Raw genomic sequence first — 20,851 nt, forward strand, 5'->3', positions numbered from 1 at the left:
GGGGAACGCAGCCACCTGCGCCGAGCCTCACCAGCACCCCTCACCAGGGCCGCTGCACACCTGCTGTCTTCCTCTACCTGGAGCTCCCACCCAGAGCCCCTCGCACCCCCCTCAGTCACCGCTGTCATCCCTGGCCCGGCAACACCTGAATCTGGGGCTGCCTGCCAGGCGGGAGGGTCTCATGGGCCCAGCCTGCGCTCCTACAGAAGCCCTGGGGAACCTCCACGACAACCCTCCCTAGATCCTGCAGCGGGACGCAACAGAAGGTAGAGGGGCTGTGGGCTGGGAGATGGGGGAACTGCCCTCCTGGGACCCCCGGGTCTGATGGTTTGTCCCCTCCCAGCCAGGTCAGGGGAACTCATCACCTGCCCCACGAATTCCCGCCATGCTGTTCCTTTTTCTCCTCACCCGCCCCGGCATCTGGACCTGGCCACCCCCACAGCACCGGACGCCGGCCACACCCCCCTCCCTGAGATGTGATGGAGGGGCCCTACTATCTGGGGCACTTCTGTCCCGTGCATGACCCCAGGGCCACCTAGCCCAGGCACCCTTCAGTGAGCCCCGGGTGCTCCCAGCGACCTGTGGCTCAGGCCCCAGTGGCATCTCACACCCATCCATGGAATCCTGGAACCTGTGTGTCACCTCATGCTGTGCCCACACTTCCTCCGACCACCTGCCCCCATGCGCACTTGTCATGAGCCCCCCATCCCCGCCCACGTAGCTCGACCTTTCCCTTCTTCCCCCGAACACACTCCCAGCCCCAAACACACTCCCAGCCCCAAACACACTCCAGCCCCAAACACACTCCAGCCCCAAACACACTACACTATTGGTATGCCGTGACTTTACTAGAAGCCACAAGAGACGGCGGGAGGCGGTTCTGCCGCCCCAGAGCCCTGGCCCCACCCAGCCCACCCCGGGCCCCACAGGGGTGGTGACTGGAGGCTGTCCTGTGCTGTCGGGCGAGGCTGGACCCTTCTGGGAAGGGGGAGGGGCACTGAGGGGTGCAGAGCCCACGAGGTCTCCGGCGTCCTCACTCCTGCCGGGCCTCCAAGCGGTCCAGCACCAGCGCTGCCTGGGTCTTGGCTTCCTGCAGGAGGCTGGAGATGTGCTGGCGGGTCTGCCAGACAAAGGCCAGGTGTCACCCCGCACCCGCAGCCCGTCCCCGCCGGCCCGCAGTCCCTGCCACCTCTCTGCGCCCTCTGGCCATGCTCCCTGGCCCGTCCTCTCTGGGGTGGTCCCGAGCCCCCCACCTGGGGAACCCCGGTTCCTCTCATGTCTCTCTTGAGATGTAAGGACTGCCGGGCCCAGGCCCCCCACCCTCCTGTTTTTCCCACTTTAGCCACCACTGCAGAGGGTAAGGCTGTGTCCCCGCGCCCATCTTCAGTCCACAGCCACGTGGGCACGTGGTGGACAGCGACTTCCCTCAGAGGCCAAGCTCAGCCCCTGAAAAGGCCTTCATCCCGAGCTGGAAGGTCACTTTTTAAAGATTATTGCAAAATCACAGAGACAGACGAGTGGTGTCAGGGGCTATGGGCTGAGGAAAAGGGGTCTTACAACGGAGGGGGGGGCCTCCCTTTGGAGTGATGAGAATGTTCTGGAACTTGATAGAGGTGGTGGTCACACATGTGCAGAATGCGCTGAGTTGCACACTTTAAAATGGTGAACAGTATATTCCTCAAATTGACCTCAACAGCGATCACAACGAAATTTTCAGAGGCTGAAGCTAAGATCGCATCATAGGTTGGTGACCGTTCTTTGAGGTCGCGTGCGCCAGTGCTATGGTGCCGACCGTGGGGACCCCAGCCTTGGCGGCCCCACCAGGCGGGTGAGTGTGGAAGGCGGCTCAGGATGGCCCCATAGAGGGCATGGGGCTCCCACCGAGCAGCCCCCCAGCTTCTCCCAGCTGATGTGGCCTGGCCACCTGCCACCACAGAAACCCCAGAGAGGACAACGGCCACCACAGGAGGCCAGAGGAACATCTCCACAGGTGGACACTTCCCCCGGGCCCGCATCTTGGAACCACAGCCCTGAGGGCGACCTCCAGGTCCCGCCACGGGGCCCAGCCCCCACGCCCTCCCGCTCACCTGCTCCTTAAACGCGCTGTCGGTGACATCCTTCAGGTTGATGAGCACGTTGAAATATGCCCCAAACACGCCTGTCTCCAGGGCTTTGGCCGCCACCTGCAACAGGCGCCAGGCATGGGGCCGGCGGTCCGTGACCCCGCAGATGGCAGGCCCGCTCTACCCACTCTGCTACACGGGGCCACGACTGGGGGCTCTCACGCCCCATCAGTAAAGATGGCAAACTGAGCGCCCCGGGGGTCCCCATGAGACACAGGGTTGGCCTGTCTGAGGAGGCTATGGGGCTCCACGCACAGCAGGGGGGGCTCTGGCCTGGCCCCTCCAGAAACAGATGACAACCACAGCCGGAGCGGAGAAAATGAGGTCCCCTCGGCGCCTGGGTGGCTCAGTCGGTTAAGCGTCCGACTTTGGCTCAGGTCACGATCTCACGGTTCGTGAGTTCGAGCCCCGCATTGGGCTCTGTGCTGACAGCTCGGGGCCTGGAGCCCGCTTCTGATTCTGCGTCTCCCTCCCCTCAGCTCCTCCCCTGCTCACGCTCTGTCTCTCTCTGAAAATAAATAAAGATTTAAAAAATTTTTCTAAAAAGAAAGAAAAAGAGGCCCCCTCGGGTCTGAGCAAGGCGTGGCCCGCTGGCCTGCCAGCTTCAGGCTCTGACTATGGCCGGCGCTCCTGAGTCCCATCCCTGCTTCCCACCTGCCAGCCACCAGGGGAGAGCAGGTCAGAGCACGGCCTAGGGATGAATCCAGAACCCAGAACCGCCGAGCCACTTGGCCCAGATGGCATATGGCTGCCCCCAAGGGGAGGAAGAGAGGCTTCTCCAAGGCCCCAGGACCACCGAAAACAGGTGTCTCTCTTGTAGAGACCCCACACACTGGAGCTCAGGACAGACTGTGGAAATCACAGAGCCCATTCTGATGCTCCCACACCCTGAGCCTTCCACGCACCGGCAGGGCACAGGGTGACCTGTGCACATCTGCGAGGGGGCTTAGGCATTTTCCAGAATAGCAGCCGTGAGAAGGAGGGAAGGGGAGAGGATGAGGCAGGGTAGGAGATGGGGTCCCCAGGACGGTCTGTGGGCTATGGTCAGGGGTGGACTCTGGAGATACATTAGACTTTCAGCCCCTCTGCCATGCAGGCTTAAATAAAATCCTTACTTCCCACTTTTCAAACAGGACGAACCAATGTGCTCTGCGGGCTAAGACCAGCCAGAACCCCATGGGAAGTGCTCCTGCCCGGGGCCTGGCTCAGTAAGTACCCAACGACCCTCCCCGCTGCTCCCCTACAATGGGAGGCTGAGTCCCAAGCACCTGCAGGTCGGACCGGCAGGCCAGGTTTCCACACTGTGCCAGCTCCTGCAGCGCGGGCCACAGCGAGGCCACCTTCTCTGCTAGCGCCAGGGGCACGGCCACCGCCTGCCTCAGCCCCTCCTGCAGGGCAGCTGCACGCCTAAAACCAAGGGGGTCCATGGTGAGAGCCCAGGGGCCGCCCGGACCCCACCCACGGCGCCCCCCCAGCACACAGAACCAGGGTGGGGCCAACAGGGAAGTCATTCCCCAATCACAACACAGCCCCAGCGGGTGGATTAAATGTCTCCGAGATCAAGGCACCTGGGTGTTCATGGCCCGGGGCGGCACTGCCCCACGACTCACCTGTCCCTGTCCTCAGGTGTGTCCTTGGGCAGCTTCGTTGCCTCCTGCCAGAACAGAACACACAAGCGAGTGGGGTGAGCAGTGGCCGTAGCCCGGGGCCACACGGAGAGTCTGGGCAGGTCAAGGGGCAGTGTCCACACCAGCACCCCCAGGGCTGGCATTTCTGCGGGCATGGATGCACCGGGAGCACTTCTGCCAGGTTCCAGGCACTCAGGGATTGGGGACGCCCTCAGGGACCAGGTGTCCCCTCACACAGCATGGACTCCAGTCACTGCTTGTGCGTTAACACAGGCAACTGGGAGCACCTGGGGGGTTCAGTAGGTTAAGTGTCCAACTTCAGCTCAGGTCATGATCTCGTGGTTCTTGGGTTCAAGTCCCGCATCGGGCTCTGTGCTGACAGGTCAGAGCCTGGAGCCTGCTTCGGATTCTGTGTCTCCCTCTCTCTCTGCCCCTCCCCTGCTGGCGCTCTGTCTCTGTCTCTCAAAAATAAATAAACATTAAAAAATTAAAAATAAATTGTAAAAAAACACAGGCAACTGTACCACTCGAGTCTAGACCTCACGGGTGTGCCCCCCACCGGTACTGGCTCGGGCCCTCCTCCGGGACTGGCCACGCTCACCCTACGCCGGTGACTACGTCAGCTCCCCATCTGTGCACCCCCGTCTGCCCAGGCCTCTCCCTCACACACCGAAATCCCACCCTGCCCACTGCAAGGGCCCAGGGCTTGAGGGCCTTGCCAGGTGGGGAATGTGCCTGTTGAAGACTTGGATAAATCTCCACCCAAAAGTCGACGCTTGTGTCAGCAGGCCTGATGGCCCCGCCCAGAACCCACCGAGTCACTGCCCAGTGTCTCCAGAGTCTCCCGGGGCTGCCTCCCCCCAGTCTCCACAGCAGTCCTCACACACGTGGGGCACTGACCCCGGCTGTCACCGTGAGGCCGCCAGGCTGGGTGCTCTGAGTCTCCACTGGGCCAATCGGGGCTGATGTCAGTGAAGCCTGTCCTTCACGCGCTCACATCTGTGTCCAGGCGAGGACGCCACCCACTTGGAGTTAGGCTTACTGTGAACTTTGTTTAACCCCACCTGAAAATTACTTGCGCATTTGGCCCAAGACAAGAATGTCCCTTTTTTTTCCCAGAACTCCACCTGCTTCCAGGGAGCGTGGCACGCTGCTCTCGCTCTCGCGTGTGTGGCTTCCGACGGTGCGCTCTCTAAATCACACACCCTTGCTGATTATCTTTCTTTTCTTCCCTGCCTTCTGACTAGATTTTCATTTTTCTACCTCCCTCCCGTTGTTTTCTATTCATTCACCTTATTTCTAATCGCTGGTGGCTAGCCCTAAATGTTTGTTTCTATATTTAAACGGATGCTTCTCCCTAACCGCCTCTCAGAGCACAGGAGTCTGGGAAGAACCAGGAAGAAGCCCAGCAAGCACGGCCAGGAGGCCCTGTGAACCGTGACCGGAAAGAACAAACGGCAGACTCCAAGCTCAGGGACGAAAACCCATGCAGCCTACAAGGCTCCCGGGCAGGAAGCAGCACGAGCAGCGCCGGAAGCAAACGGCCAGCGGCAAACCACAGAGCGAGTCCCAAGTGTGCGAGAAGGGCCTAGCCAGCGGGAAAGTGCCTTTCCTCTCCAGAAGGGACACAACACCGCCGTGAGAAATACAAGAAACGCTCCTTGCCACACACATTGAGCAGTACACGCCAGGGCCGCTCCAGGAGACAAACCACGGGGTGACTACAAGTCCGACGGCGGGGGTCCCGGGGAGGAGCCCTCAGACCCCTCAGGCAGAGCCCCATCCGTGCAGCCCCGCAAGGGCCACTTGGCAGCGTCCTTCAAAGAAGCGCACCCACCTTGGGCAGCAAGTCCTTCTGCGAATCGTTCCCACAGGCTGCCCACCGCCCCCAGTGACGGACGCCAGAGGTGTCCACAGCAACCGCCCGGGTGCCGACTAAAGGGCCTAAATCCCCCAGTGGGGCTGGCCAACCGCACTGTGACCCAGACGTCTGCAGGATACAGACAGTCCCCAACTTACAAGGGTTCGGCTTAGGATTTTCGACTGTAAGCGGTGCCAAAGGATGTGCGTTCAGTAAACACGGTGCCTGGAGTTTCCACACGCCGTGTCACCCCGGGGCTGGGCGGCCACGCGGTCCCCGCACACCGACGACCGTTCTGGGCCCACACGGTCTGCCTGTCACTTCAGTACGGTATTCGGTCAACTACTCGAGACGTCCACCCTCCTTGTAAAACAGGCTGTGGGCCAGGCGGCTGTGCCCGTCCGCAGGCTAACGGAAGTGTTCTGAGCACGTGTAAGGCAGACCAGCTAAGTGTGATGTGCGTAAGTTACATGCAACAAATGCATTTTCGCCTTACGCTGTTTCCAATCTATGATGGGCTTTTGGATGTGACCCCCTGGTAAGTTGGGGAAGATCTGTGCTGGCAGCGAGGGGTGTGGTCTCTATGTGCCAGACCAAGTTAGAAATGCAAGAGGCGAACTAAGAACACGTATGATGCCATTTGTGTAAGAAAGGAGAGAAAAAAAAAGCTGCATCTACGAGAATATAGATAACCATCCCAGGACACATGCCCTAGAACTTGCACCTGTTTAGGGCGTGTGGGCAGGGGGAGGCAGGGCATCGGGTCTTCTCATCTGCTACTCTCCTGCCCTTGTGAATTCTGAACCCCTGAAGCTTTTACCTACTTTCAAAAGCAAACAAATGAAATTTAAACATAAAAACACAAATGGGAAAAGGAGATCTGTCTCTGCACCTCCCTCCCAGAGGCCATGAACTTGAGTTCCAGATGGTGACTTATTTAGATGAGACTCTGATTCTTCCCTGTCTACATACAGCCTTCACTCTGGGGGTGCACGGCATGCCCTGGAGGTCACCGGCAGTCATCAGAGTGCAGGCCCGCCTGTTCCCCAGACTGCCCTTCACCCCAGCTCTGCCCGCGAGGTGGCTCTGGGGCGGCTGGCAGCTGCGAGCTCATGCCTCTCCCGGGGCCTTCCACCAGGAACTGCTCTCAGACACAGATGCATGGCCAGGCTTTGGTCCTGGACTCCTCCGTCCTCTGCCCTGGGTTCTGAGCCCCTTCTCTGTCGCCCACCACCTGGCACACCAGCTGCCTCTTGCCCGTGAGCGAGCGGGTTCTGATCTGACCCGCCAGCTCTCCCTGTGGTCCTCTCTCTACCTTGTGGCTGAAACGTCTTCTCCAGTCTCTCTCGGACCATCGGTCACCGGCTCTTCTAGGATTTTCACTGCCCACCCTCCCTGTTTGACGCCTTCCTGCAGCGTCTGCGGGTCTGCGTGCCAACCCGACTGTAGGACTCAGGGGCAGCTGGGGGGCAGGTGCTGAGCCTGGACTGAACTTCCCACCCCACCCCGACGCCGCCGTGGATGTGCGCGTGGGGTCACGCCTGCGCCAAACCCTCAGAGCCCCTGAAGCAGCCTTTCACGCTCAAGGCGGGGTCTCCAACCTCCCCCGGTGCCCAGACACCGGAGCCTGCAACAGCCCCTCCCCCTCCTGCAAGTTGTCTGTGACCCCGCAGGAGCTTTCTCTCCCCAGCGCGCCCCCCATCATGAGCTGACCCCCTCTCTGAGCACTCACCAGGTAAGCCTCGAAGGCCCGGGCATCCGCGTCCACCAGCGCGGTCAACTCAGCAGAGGCCGCGTGGAAGGGCGGGATCAGGCGCCGCATGGTGGCATCCAGGTGTTCAAACTGGCGCCGCCCATAGGTCATCAGGCCGGCCATGGAGGCCAGCGCGGCACCCTAGGCGAGGCATGAGCCACGCGTGAGACTCGGGACCCCAGGCCAGGCGCCCCGGGCCCTGTCCTCGTCCCTCGCCCCTTGCCTCGCACTCACCATGGCTGCACTGGCCGCTGCCACCGAGCCACCCCCCGGGGCCGCCGAGCGGGCGCCCACCTCACGGACGAAGGCACACAGAGACTTGCTCACCAGGCTCTGCTCAGGCCCACTGTTGGGGACCAGGTACCTGTGGGGAAGGGTCGGCTCAGCAAAGCTCAGAGAGGGGAGGGAAGAGCTAGGGGCAGGGACAGGGGATGTGTCCTCCGTCACGCAGGGCCAGGGATGGGGGATGGGGCTTTCAGGGACAGGGGAATGGAAGACAGGATCCGGGGTCACTACTGCCAGGCTGTGAGGGCAGGGCTGGCTCAGACCCTGATCCCTGACCCCAGGCCCCTCCCACACACCCCCTCACCAACACAGGGGAGGGGGCACAGTCCCAGTTTGCAGAGTGGCCATGCCCACGCAGAAGCCCTCGTGAGGACACAGTGGGACCCTGTTGGGACCTCACTGTGTCCCCTCAACCAGCCTCCGGCCTCATGGCTGGCACGGGCACCCTGGCATTTGCCGATGGATGAGTGGCCAAGCGGAAGGCTCTGGAAGGACTGAGGCAGGTGTCTGCGGGGGTGAGGGCTGTGCTCACTCGATGATCCTCTCCTTGGGGTTGAAAGGGGATAGAGAGTCCAGGCCCAGCCGGTTCACCACCTGGAAAAAGGGCTGGTGATGAGGACCCACCTCAGCCCCCCACACATGAGGCAGGCTACTGAATAATGGGGTCCCACCTGAGTCCGCGATGGCACCCTTGCTCCCATCTGCCTCTGTGGCGGGGGCCAGGCAGAGCTGGCTGCGTGCCCGCTGCCAGGAGCTTGCTTAGCACGGGCTCCTGGGAGAGCCCCCAGCCCAGAGCAGGGCCCACAGACCTCCTGACACACCCGCCCACACTTCTTATCCCACAGAGAAACTGAGGCTCAGAGAGAGGAAGCCCCTCATTCTAAGCCACATGCGTCCCACAGAAAACGCCACACGTGAGCCCGTCACTGAAAGGGGCCAACAAAACTGTCCCTTTGGGAAAGATTTTAATTCTTTGGGTGTCACACACGGTGTCCTCACAGCTTTTAAAGCCCAGGAGCTTCCTGACTCACCTACACATAAGACTTGTTTTGTGAGGAAAAATAGATTTTACCTGAATTCAAAATAAAATTGGAATAATCTCCATTTAAGACCAGAATTCTTTTCACCAAAAAATATTCAAAAGACTTTATGGTGTATATGCCAGTGGCACATCCCGGTGCGTTCTTGAGCCAATGAGGCTGACACTTTCTACATAACTTGCTTTTTTTTAATCTTTTTTTTTTAATATGAAATTTATTGCCAGATTGGTTTCCATACAACACCCAGTGCTCATCTCAACAGATGCCCTCCTCAGTACCCTTCACCCACCCTCCCCTCCCTCCCACCCCCCATCAACCCTCAGTTTGTTCTCAGTTTTTAAGAGTCTCTTATGCTTTGGCTCTCTCCCACTCTAATGTCTTTTTTTTTTTTTTTCCTTCCCCTCCCCCATGGGTTCCTGTTGAGTTTCTCAGGATCCACATAAGAGTGAAACCATATGGTATCTGTCTTTCTCTGTATGGCTTATTTCACTTAGCATCACACTCTCCAGTTCCATCCACGTTGCTACAAAAGGCCATATTTCATTCTCATTGCTAAGTAGTATTCCATTGTGTATATAAACCACAACTTTATCCATTTGTCAGTTGATGGACATTCAGGCTCTTTGCATAATTTGGCTATTGTTGAGAGTGCTGCTATAAACATTGGGGTACAAGTGCCCCTATGCATCAGCACTCCTGTGTCCTTTGGCAAAACTTTCCACAAAACTAGAAAGTGAGAAATGCTTGAGAGAAACAAGCTAGCAAAGGGCGGGGGGGAGGTCTCCCCGAGGACATGGAAATGGGTAAGAGGGACTCGAGGGGCATCTGGAGGGGTCAGTTGGCTGAGCGTCCAACTTCGGCACTCGTCATGATCTCTCAGCTTGTGAGTTCAAGCCCCACATCGGGCTCTGTGCTGTCAGAGTGGAGGCTGCTTTGGAGCCTCCGTCTCCCTCTCTCTCTGCCCATCCCCCATTAGCAATAGCCACCCCCCCCTTAAAATAAATAAACACTAAAAAAAGAAGGAGTGCCTCTTGGGAGCCTGCCAGACAGTCCTCAACAAGCAATAAGGCAAAGCTCTCCTGGCACACAAGACCTCAGAAAGACAAACAGAACTTTAAAAAGGAATTCACATGCCTGGCTAAGTGGGCAGAAAGTAAAGGAGCTCATTCGAGGCCAGAGATGACCAGAAAGGGAACCAGGCAGGCCTGCCGGCCCTGAAGCTGGGTGCCCCAGGGACATCTGAGAGCCTCTGGAAGCCGCTCATGAGCAAGGCAGGCGTCAAGTCCTGAGGAGTGGGGGTCAGACTGGAGGCCCCTGAAAGGGGACATCTCCAGGGATGAGCGGGGTTGGGGAGAAGTCCACTGAGGATGTCATCGGGATACTTTTCACACTCTGCCTTCCCTCTGGGGATGCAGGAAGATGCCTTCATGGGAATTCTAACCACAGGCCTCCCTGGTGGGGATGTGGGCGACGGTTCACAAAGAACTCTCTACATGTGGGGTCCCAAAGCTCCAAGCAAAAGACTGAATCTGGGGGGCCCTGTGTGATCATGTCCCCAAGAACTTATGTAGGCAAATCCGGACTTTAACCCAGGTGTCCAAGAATTACCACAGATAAAGTTGCAAAGAACATGCACTCGTAATCAAAAATCACAAAACACACAAAGCAAGTCACTGTGAGAAAGTTCGCTGATATGGCAATGTGCAAGTCAGACCTTCAAAGACTGCAGATATTAGAGCTTTCAGATAAAGAATAAAAAATAATGTGTTAAAAGATACAGGAGAGCATCGAACACATTGATAAGGAATAAATAAATGTGGGAGAGGTGAAAGCATTTTCTTACAGAAAAAGGGTAAAATTAGAAAACCATTACTGGCTGCTAAAACCTATGGCTGGAATTTTAAGAGGAACAGGGTACTTACATATCCTTAAAGTACGTCCCACAGCGCGCTCACCACAAAAGGAAAAACGGAAACATTGCAGCGGATAACGGCACCTTGACCCCAGGACCCCAGGCCACAGGGAGATGATGGGCGCCTGACCTGGCACTCTGAGGACAGCACATCACATCTGCACTGCTCCCGCCGCCAGCATACAGCCACGGCAGTCATGAGACGTGGTACGAAACGGCTCCCTGTACTTTCAAAGTATGTCAAGGTCAATGAAGGGCAGGAGCACAAGGAATGGTTCAGGATTAAAGCCAATAAATGACTGTCATCCGGATTCCTCCATGGGTGGGAGCAGAAAGCACTGTAATAGGAATGACGGGGACATCGGTGTCGTGCGATGATGGTCTGCAGACTAGATACTACAATTGTATTAACGTTCAATTCCTGATTTTCCTCATTGTACTGAGGTTGTGTCAGGGAACGTCCTTGTTCTTAAGAAATGAAACCTGAAAACATTCTAGGTAAAATAGTACAGTCTTTAACCTACTCTCAGGCGGTCCAAAAAAACACAACACGACTATGTGTGAATACAGAGAGAGAATAATAAAGCAAAGAGGGCAGATGCGAAATACAGGTGAAGTTGGAGTATGTAAGGGAGGTCCTGTCCTTGTGTCGTTCCCACATCTTTCTTGTGAGCAGGGAATTATAGCGACATAAAAATACACAAAATTTGTAACAGACCTGGCCATAAACTGTATCAGTACCTTAGAGGCTAGGTTCGAGAAAACCACAGTGAACACAAAGGGGAAGAAGTAGAAATAAAGTCAAGAAAAGACAGAAATATGCCACTGCAATGTGACCGGCATCCTGAAAGTAAAAGAACAAAATAACAGGATCAAAAGTATAACAGAGGAAAATATTCCTAAAACTAAGCAAGAATGGAATCTGTAAATCACAAGGAACATTAATCCAGAGAAGAAAATGATGTAGAATAATTGACCAAGACGTGTATGGCTTATTGAACTTTGAGGACAGAGAAGGAGTTCTGCAGGCATCACGGACAAAAACACGTCCCTGGAGATCGGGGAGATAACCAGGCAGTCTGAGACCTCCCCACGGGACATATAATTCCAGAAGATTGTAAAGATAGGTTTGCAATATTCTCAGGGAAAACAAGTGACTTGGGATTTTGGCTTTCCAACTGTCTTGCAAGAAAAAATTCACAGAAAGATATTGTCAAGCATGCCAGATCCCACAAGGAAAAGCACCATGAGTCTTGGTTTACAAAATCTGCTTGTGAGGGGTCAGGGACGGGGGGAAATCTCCTTGATTGTGAGATCCAGGCAACAAACAACAAACAGATAAGTAAGAAGAGAGATGACCTCATCTATGAATAGAGCGAAGGTTAAATATCTGTGGCTATTTAATACATGTGGACCAGTTACAGAAGGTACATGTTATAAATTTGACAATGTAAAAATAGCAACATAACAATTTAGAGCACAGATGACCAGTTGCACAAGTGCACTAATATTCTTGTCTTTCTTCACCAAACAAACATCAACAAACACTGTCTAACATTGATAAAGAGAGAAAGGATTAAGCATATTATTTAAACTTAATAATTTAACAACCTAGAACTAAGAAATGAATTCAACAAGGAAGCAGGGTACAAAGTCAACAAAGAAAAGTCAGTTGCATTTCTATACACTAACAATGAGCGATCTTCAAAAGAACTTGCAAAAACAATTCCATTTACAATAGCATCAAAAAGAATAAAATAAGTAGGAATTAATTAACTTAACCAAGGAGGTAAAGGACTTGTACAAAAAAACTACAAAACATTGCTAAAAGATATTAAAGAAAGCATAAATAAATGGAAAGCCCCTGTTCATGGATGGGAACACTTCCTATTGTTAAGATGTCCATACTCCCCAAAGCAATGCACAGAATCGGTGCAGTCCTTATCAGAACTCTAATGGTGCTTTTTGCAGACACAAAAAACCCATCCTGGGTTATGATGGCTGCATAACATTATGATGTACTTAATATCACCAACTGTATACTTAAAGATGGTTAAGATGCCAATTGTACGTTACGAGTACTTTACTACAAAAGAAAAAGTTGAGGGGTGCCTGGGTGGCTCATTCGGTTAAGCGTCTGATTCTTCATTTCGGCTCAGGTCATGATCTCACAGTTCGTGAGTTCAAGTCTCGAGTCGGACCCTGTGCTGACAGCGTGGAGCCTGCTTGAGATTCTCTCTCCCTGTCTCTCAAAATAAATAAATAAACTTAAAAAAAAAGAAAAGAAAAATTGAAAAAAGTTTGACCACCAGAAGAACTCCCACCTCCCACTAAAAACTACTATAACTCAAAAAATTCAGGAAACAGAGAAGAAAGAAAAGATGTGACTAGAAGCTAAGTAAGTTTTCTCACCTCCATAGAAGGCTGTCAGTGTAGTGATAGAAACTGACAAATCAAATTATATATTTGAAAATTTGGGGGGCGCCTGGGTGGCGCAGTCGGTTAAGCGTCCGACTTCAGCCAGGTCACGATCTCGCGGTCCGTGAGTTCGAGCCCCGCGTCAGGCTCTGGGCTGATGGCTCGGAGCCTGGAGCCTGTTTCCGATTCTGTGTCTCCCTCTCTCTCTGCCCCTCCCCAATTCATGCTCTGTCTCTCTCTGTCCCAAAAATAAATAAAAAAAAAAAAAAAGAAAATATGGATAACATTTTTAAACCGATAAATCAAAAACAGAAGTATATTAAGTTATAAAGGTAATCACCAGAATACCTAAAAAATAGACTCTTCCATAAAACTGGAAGCAACCACATCCAACACTCCCACATGCCTGAAAATGGGACAAGAGTCCAGACATGTTTGCTGAATCAGGAAATGCAAAGGGATAAACTCAACTACGAAAAGACAAAGACTTTCAGAGTGTGTCAGAGCACTCGTGCTCATTGTGGAGAAATTCAAGTAAAGGTATCACTGGGGACAATGGCACCAGCTTCTAAATAACCTGGCGACGTTCGTGGGTGCATCCCGGAGTGCTGTGGGCACAGGGCTGACGCGGAAGTGAGGGCTCCCACCTTCGCCAGAGCGAGGCGCCCCCAGGACAGACACCAGAAGGCGTGGGGGGGAAGTGATGTGCATCCTCTCTGAGGAATTTTTACAAGACTGAATGTCTTCTTGGTCACAAAGAAAACTTCTGCAGTTTCTTTTCCCCAAAATGCTAACAGCATGATCTCATCTAAGCCCAGACACTAAAACAGCAGAAGAGGAGGAGCGGGGCCCTGCCTCGCAGACAGGGCTCCAGGCCCGGGTGCAGGTGCTTCCAGCACCAGGCCTGCTCTGAGAGCATCAAGCTCGCTCCCATCCCCCCACCAGCCCCTCGCTCGGGAGCGCAGCCCACCAGCCTGATGCGGTGCTCCTCCTCCAGGATGAAGAGATTCTCCTTCTTGCAGTAGAAGGCAGCGGCATCCAGAAGGGCCTTCAGGGGCACCAAGCCCACCAGCTGTGAGCCCACCACCGGAAGGCTCAGCTCCTGCAGAGGTCCAGCAGGGGCAACGCTCAGAGGAGCCAGACTCGAGACGTCCCGGGACCTGCCCCGCTCAGCTGGAGGGACGTCACCCCAGCCACCAGGGGACGCCCACCCCGCTCACCGGAGGGGCTCTCGTGGCCAGCAGGGGATGCCCGCTCTGCTCACCTGGAGAGACTTCACCCCGGCCAGCGGAGGACACCTGACCCACTCACCTAGAGGGGCCCCCACGGCCAGCAGGGGACACGCGTCCTGCTCACCTGGGCCTCTCTGCAGGTCTCCTCATAGACCGTATGCAGTGCGGTGACCTCAAAGTCCAGGAGGTTTGTGGACACCTGGGCCAGGTTCTTCTCATCCAAGTACCAGCCAATGCCCTGAACCTTTTTCAGGCGTCCTGGCTACAAAGAAACGACTTTCCCAGCACAGGCCCTGCCTGTCCTCCTCTGGAACCTGCGCTGAAAACCACTTGTACCTGCACTCCCTGCTGGTTGGAGGGCTCCCTTCCTCCACTGATACCATGGCTTACAAACTGTGTAGTGTGGACTGTGTGTGAGGACTGTGGTGAGGACTGTGTGGGGAGGACTGTGCGCTGAGAACTGTGTGGTGAGAACTGTGTGGTGTGGACCGTGTGGTGAGAACTGTGTGGTGAGGACTGTGTGGGGAGGACCGTATGGTGTGGACTTTGTGGTGTCGACCGTGTGGTGAGGACCGTGTGGTGAGGACTGTGTGGGGAGGACCGCATGGTGTGGACTGTGTGGTGAGGACCGTGTGGTGAGGACCGTGTGGTGTGGACCGTGTGGTGAGGACCGTGTGGTGAGGACCATGTGGGGAGGACTGTGTGGTGAGGACCGTGTGGTGTGGACTGTGTGGTGAGGACTGTGTGATGAGGACTGTGTGGTGAGAACTGTGTGGTGTGGACTGTGTGGTGAGGACCGTGTGGTGAGGACCGTGTGGTGTGGACTGTGTGGTGTGGACTGTGTGGTTGGACCGTGTGGTGTGGACTGTGGTGAGGACCGTGTGGTGTGGACCGTGTGGTGAGAACTGTGTGGTGAGGACTGTGTGGTGAGAACTGTGTGGTGTGGACCGTGTGGTGAGAACTATGTTTGAGGTCTCTACCACGTGCTGGGGACCTGCCTGGGGTCACCCCCACCCAACCCCTAACTCCTGTGTTTAGTCCCTTCCTGCCATCCCACCCTCACCCCAGAGACTGGCTCTCTGCTCCTCGCTTCTTGGGGTGGCTCGGTCCACCTAAGAAGGACCTTTGACCTCTGAATTCAGCAGGAGCAGAAAGAAGGATTTGGGCTTTGCTGTGTGTGTTGTGCTTCCGTACTGCGTCTGCGGGCTGGGAAGCTGGGCTCCTGGGGCCTCAGCTGTCTGGTGGGACCCAGGTCTCTGGAGGTTAGGGGCTGACAAGCAAGCAGGATGTCATCCTCCACCTCCTTCACCAAGGGTCTCTGTGTCTGTGTGTCCAACTCACACTTTCTGCTAGATCAACGCTCAAACTAGGAGACAGTTGCTGTGGCAGACATTGAGGGTCAGGACACCTGGGACACCTGGAGGTATGCGGGGACACCTGGAATTACCTGGCGCACCTGGGGGTAGCTGGGGCACCTGCAGGACCTGGGAGTGCCTGTGGATCTTGGAGGCATGTGGGGGTACCTGGGAGTACCTGGGACACCTAGAGGCCTGTGGGGGCACCTGGGGCTCAGAAGCGTCTCTTCTCCTACTAGAAATGCTGCAATATTTTAACAACAGCTATACCCTGACCGATTCCATGGAAATGTCTTTTAAGGCAAGTGTTCCCCGACTTCAAACACTGGAACCTCCGCCTGCCCCGGCCCACTTGCTGGGGACACCAAGGCTGGGCTCTCAGCAGGTCCATGCCACGGCATCACCCTACCCTGGCTCTCTCCCAGGAGCCCCTCAGGATTCCCCGGGGACGATGCTGGGCCTCTGTGGGGACAGCAGGCTGCTCACCTTGTCCCTCCCGCGCCCTTGCTCCCGGAGGTTGAGGGCGATGCGGTGGGCCTGCTCCTTGGTGCTGAGCAGGTTGATGTTGAACGCAATGAGGAACTTCCGTGCCCCTGTGACAGTGGCTCCCCAGCTGGGGACGAAGGAGCTGGGACCGAAGTCAGGCACCCACTCGGCCTGCTTGAGCTGTGGGAAGACTCTGCCTAGGCTGGGGTGTCCCCCACGGGAGGGGCGCCCCGCCAGGGTCGAGGAAGGGGGAGGCGGAGGGGAATCATCCCTGCCCACCCTGGAGAGGAGACACGCACCTTCTCAGGGAGGGCCTCATACTCCCCGGCCCGGATGGCTGGGAGGGTCCGACGACCGGCTGTCTGCGCCGCCTCCCCATAGAGGTACACTGTGAGGGAGACTGGCTGGTCAGGCTCCCAGCCAGGGGCAGCCCAGAACCCCCACTTCCAGAGGAGAAATGAGGTGGGCCGCTCCCGCCAGCCTCAGCCCGGAAGACCAACCTCCCTCGGTTCCCATCTCTTTGTGCCTCATGGGTGTGAGTGCTCACTGATGGACACTCGGTTTGGGCCAAGACCCCTCCCCTGCTGCTCCCCACTGCACAGATGTCCCCCCAAAAAAACCATCACAGAGATTATAAGAGAAGTAGATGTGCGGGATGGATGTTCACATTTCTTTCTAAAATGTATTCTCATTGTACCATAAGTATGACCACAAAGTAAGAATCATAAGGAAAGGAAAACAAAAGTCCCCACAAACTCCCAAGATCCACACCACAACTGTGACAGCATGGAGCGCACTGGCCCATATCCGCATGGGGTTGGATTTGGGGCCCTGCGCTCCCGCGTCCATCTGCCCATTGGACACGGTCTGCAGACCTGTGCTGGGCCTGCACTCTGTTTCCGACTCATCTACACTTGTTCTAGGTTAATTTCTTGTTTTGTTTCGTTTTTCCTCTAGAGTTCTATTTCTATTCTTGTATTCAGAATAACCGTATCCATTACCTCCTGTGTTTTACTTCAACTGCACTATACTTGGAATGTAGGTGTACCTGGAAAAGTCAGAGTACATCAAAGCGACAAGAGTTTTGAAAATTACAATTAATGTTTCAGAAGAAATCCAGCCAGGTTTGCATGTTCTTCATCTTTACATTAAAAGGAGGAAAAAAGCCGGGATTCTTGGGTGGCTCAGTCAGTTGAGCGTCTGACTTCAGCTCAGGTCATGCTCTCACTGTTTGTGAGTTTCAGCCCTGCGTCAGGCTGTGCACTGACAGCGTGGAGCCTGCTTGGGATTCTCTTTTCCTCTCTCTCTGCCCCTCCCCTGCTTGCTGTCTCTCTCTCTCTCTCTCTCTCTCTCTCTCTCTCTGTCTCTCTCTCAAAATAAATACATAAATAAACTTAAAAAAAGATGGAAAAGAGCCATCCTAGCCATGCTTCACAATTTTTAAATTTTAATGTTTATTTATTTTTGAGAGAGAGACACAGAGAGAGCACAAGCAGGTGAGGAGCACAGAGAGGGAGACACAGAATCCGAACCAGGCTCCAGGCTCTGTGCTGACAGCGCAGAGCCCGATACAGGGCTGGAACCCACGAACTGTGAGATCATGACCTGAGCTGATGTTGGATGCTCAACCCACTGAGCCACCCAGGCGCCCCAGCCATGCTTCACATTTAATCAGATTCTTCTATATCAATGCATAAAAGGTTTGGAACAAGTCGTTCTTGACGAGAAATAGTTCATATTAGAAAAAATTAGAATAAGAGCTAACGTTCGATTTTCTAGGTTCAGAACGTCTGAGAAAGCATTTTCAACTACAAAAGTTTATTTAACAAAAAAGTTCAATATGAAAATGCGCGATCTGATTTTTACATTGTAGGAAAACAGGTGCCATAGAGAGGGGGTGTGTGGAAGCCGCTGGTTTCTTCCCTTGAGCACACCCACTGTTTATGCTCGTTCCAAGGCCCCTAACACGATGACATGACTTTCTGGAATTACCGCCATTCTAATGTCGTTCTGTCGCCCACTAGTTGCCATCACCACACATTCATCTATCACAAGATTCATGAAGGGATCAACCCCCCCACAGTTTCCTTGGGAGTGTCTGCCACCGTTTAATTTCAATAATAATTTCTTGTCCATAAATTTTTCCAGCCCGGTGGGGGGAGCTTTGCTCATGGCATCTACTTGGTGAGCTCAGACATGCCACTCAAAGACTTGGGTGAGTTCCCCAAAGTGAGACGATTCTATTAGCAAGCCCGGACTGGACTTCACAAACAGCTAAGCAGTGTCCGCTGCCGGGCAGCACGTGAGGGCCACTGGCTCCCTGACCCCGGGTGCACTTGGTCATGGTTTCTCTTTGTGTTTATCTCGTTATGGAAGAAGCAGGACATTTCCCTGTAGGTCAGTTTGCAGATTTTTTTGTGTTAAACTGCATTTTTAAGGAGCTAAGAGCAGAGAACCATGAGGGTACTGAAGTTCAGTGAGGGACCAGCAGGGGGAACCCCAGACATGGGCACTCACCCGGCACACCCAGTTCCTCCGCCAGTCGCTGGCCAAAGGCCTGGGCACAGAGCACACACTCATCCATGGTGACGCCCCTCACCGGGATGAAGGGGCACACGTCCAGGGCTCCCATCCGAGGGTGCTCCCCTGCAGAGAGACGGGGGCTGAGGAAGGGGAGGCCAGGGGTGGGTGGCTCCTGGACCCCGCACTTTCTGCCCCCAACCTGCCCTCCATCCACACACCCAGCTGGTCACGCTGCCCCACGGGGAAGCAGCATCTTTGTGTAAACCCCTCCCTCTCCTAAAAGCCACAAAGGTCACTGCCCGGGGCTGCCAGGCTGAGCGTTCAGAGTCCTGCCTGGCTGGTCTTGCCGCCCAGCCCTCCCTGCCACCCCCCGGCCCTGGGCAGCTAGCAGAGCATCCTTTTCAAAACCAGAACCCCCACTGTGGGTCAGACAAGCTATGGTCAGCAGCCCCCCAAGATGATGAGCCCCCTCACCCGCCACGTTCCCCCACCCCCCCTCAGGGAGCTCCTGGCTTTGAGATAAGCTTTCTAACTTTACCAGTTGGGATCACCTGTGGATTCCCTTCAAGTGGGGCCTCACCTCCCCCCACTGTGAGTGGCCAGAGACCCTGCCCTTTTGACCAGCTCCCTGTGTCCACCAACCTTTGACCCCGCCTGCCACAGTAAATGTGTTTGCTTTTGCAGGCTGTTGACAGGCCGGTTTCCGAGTCTTTGCCACCCTGCCCCCCAAGGCCCCTAGGCCTGAACAGAATGCCACGGTCTCACCGCCACTCATGCACAGGGAACCCCCAAAACATGGGTGGAGGTGCCACGGACCTTTGCCCGGCACAACACATTCTGTGTCCCAGGGGTCCCCCAAGGGTAAGCTCACAGGCCATTCGGCCCCTATGCCCTGAGCCAAACCCTGTGGGTGAGGACAGACAGCCTGGTGCTCTGGCCCCTCACCTTTGTGCTGGCTCATGTCGATGAGCCGGAAGGCAGCCCGCGCAGCATTGAGGGCCCCCTCCACCACGTCCTTGGGTTGCCCTACAAAGGTGTAGACGGTGCGGTTGGTGGAGGGGCCCGCGTCCACATCTAGCAGCACACAGCCCGGGGTCTGCGCCACGGCTCGGGAGATGGCGTCAATCACCTGGGGATGAAAGTCCGACACTGTGCCTCGGTTTCCCCACTTGGAAGAGGGAACAGGAGCTTCAGAGGTGGGCATGACTTTCCTGCCGCCCCAACCACCACCCAAACATGGGCCTAAGGAGCTGGTGCCGAGCATTTGGGAATTCCTCAAAGAGTACAAGCCCAGAGAGGCCTACCACCGAGCTATGGTTGCCAAGAAGGGGGCAACAGGCGGCACCCTCCAAGAGAAACCGAGGCAGGAGTCAGAATCTGGATAGAGGGCTTGCTGGGGCTCCCAGAAGGTGACCTATAGGCCAAGGTCACAGAGGTCAGGGCCCTAGCTTCCCCAAGCAGCCCCTAGTGGGAGCATTTGCACTAGGGGAGGGCCATGAATGGCCCAGAACCTTCTGAGGCAGCAGGACAGCCCAGTGGTTGGGAGCAGGGGCTCAGGGCCTAAATTGTTCCGTGGCCCTCAGTGGCCTGCACCAACTCTCTGTGCCTCAGTTTCCTCATGGCTGACATGGGGATAATGTCAGAGCCCACCTGATAAGGTTTGGAGACCTTCCAACTTCCCTGTGACGCAGACCCAGGTCCAGGACCCCTGCCTGACTGCCCATCCCACAGTCTCCTCCTCACCCGTCAGCCACTTCTCAGTCCCAGTGCTCATGGGACCCATCCCTGTGGGGCTGACAAGAAGTGGTTCTGTTTCGGGAACCAAGCACACCCCTTTCTCCTTGCCCTGGACCACTTGCTTAGCCTCCCCCCCCCCCCCCGGCACCTCACCTCCTGCTTGTTCCCCTCGGAGAAGTTGGGAACACATTCCACCAGCTGGGACATGGTCTGGGCCTCGATCCCGGTACTCCTCTCACAGGGCAGACCGAGGGAAGGAGGGACGGTACTCTGCAGTGCCTGGCAGGGCCTTTTTATCCACCTGGCGGGGCCCTCCCATGGGGGCCGGGCTGCTTATTAACCACAGGCTGTGGTCCCTGTGCAAACGCAGAGCGGCTGGGAAGGGAGCAGGACCCCTGTGAGCCAGACAATGGAAGGGGAGGGATCCCCATACCCAGCCAAGAGCAGGGCCTCGGCAGGGGTGGGGAGTAAATCCTCTCCAGGCAGCGGACTCAGGCC

General features: G+C 55.5%; 2 protein-coding genes across 2 annotated transcripts; both read right to left on the reverse strand.

Annotated features, from left to right (window-relative positions):
• Positions 1–1,033: 1,033 nt before the first annotated feature.
• On the reverse strand, positions 1,034–20,560 carry FTCD (formimidoyltransferase cyclodeaminase). The gene is made up of 14 exons (XM_047100032.1): positions 20,507–20,560; positions 19,562–19,745; positions 18,611–18,739; positions 16,393–16,481; positions 16,094–16,273; positions 14,377–14,514; positions 13,991–14,122; positions 8,183–8,244; positions 7,600–7,729; positions 7,345–7,506; positions 3,734–3,777; positions 3,392–3,530; positions 2,088–2,183; positions 1,034–1,120 (listed from the first exon to the last, which is right to left on the reverse strand). Exons 1-14 carry the CDS (start codon positions 20,558–20,560, stop codon positions 1,034–1,036), a joined length of 1,626 nt encoding a protein of 541 aa, XP_046955988.1.
• LOC124526512 (small nuclear ribonucleoprotein G-like) lies at positions 18,035–18,265 on the reverse strand. Its single transcript, XM_047099527.1, has one exon. The coding sequence runs from the start codon at positions 18,263–18,265 to the stop codon at positions 18,035–18,037; it is 231 nt and encodes a 76-aa protein (XP_046955483.1).
• Positions 20,561–20,851: the final 291 nt, after the last annotated feature.

This window comes from Lynx rufus, unplaced genomic scaffold (assembly GCF_022079265.1).
Source record: "Lynx rufus isolate CCGP_SWC_20201006 ecotype Redwood Valley unplaced genomic scaffold, mLynRuf1.p SCAF_5, whole genome shotgun sequence".
Lineage (NCBI taxonomy): Eukaryota > Metazoa > Chordata > Mammalia > Carnivora > Felidae > Lynx > Lynx rufus.

What these genes read in the sequence shown, in the direction of transcription:
- LOC124526512 (XM_047099527.1), bottom strand. Translation starts at nt 18,265, where the DNA reads ATGAGCAAAGCTCCCCCCACCGGGCTGGAAAAATTTATGGACAAGAAA.
- FTCD (XM_047100032.1), bottom strand. Translation starts at nt 20,560, where the DNA reads ATGTCCCAGCTGGTGGAATGTGTTCCCAACTTCTCCGAGGGGAACAAG. An exon ending in GGAGGAACTGGGTGTGCCGG is followed by an intron (nt 16,482 to 18,610) that starts GTGAGTGCCCAT and finishes TCTCCCTCACAG; the next exon opens with TGTACCTCTATGGGGAGGCG. An exon ending in GGGCCTTCGAGGCTTACCTG is followed by an intron (nt 3,778 to 7,344) that starts GTGAGTGCTCAG and finishes CTGTTCTGGCAG; the next exon opens with GAGGCAACGAAGCTGCCCAA.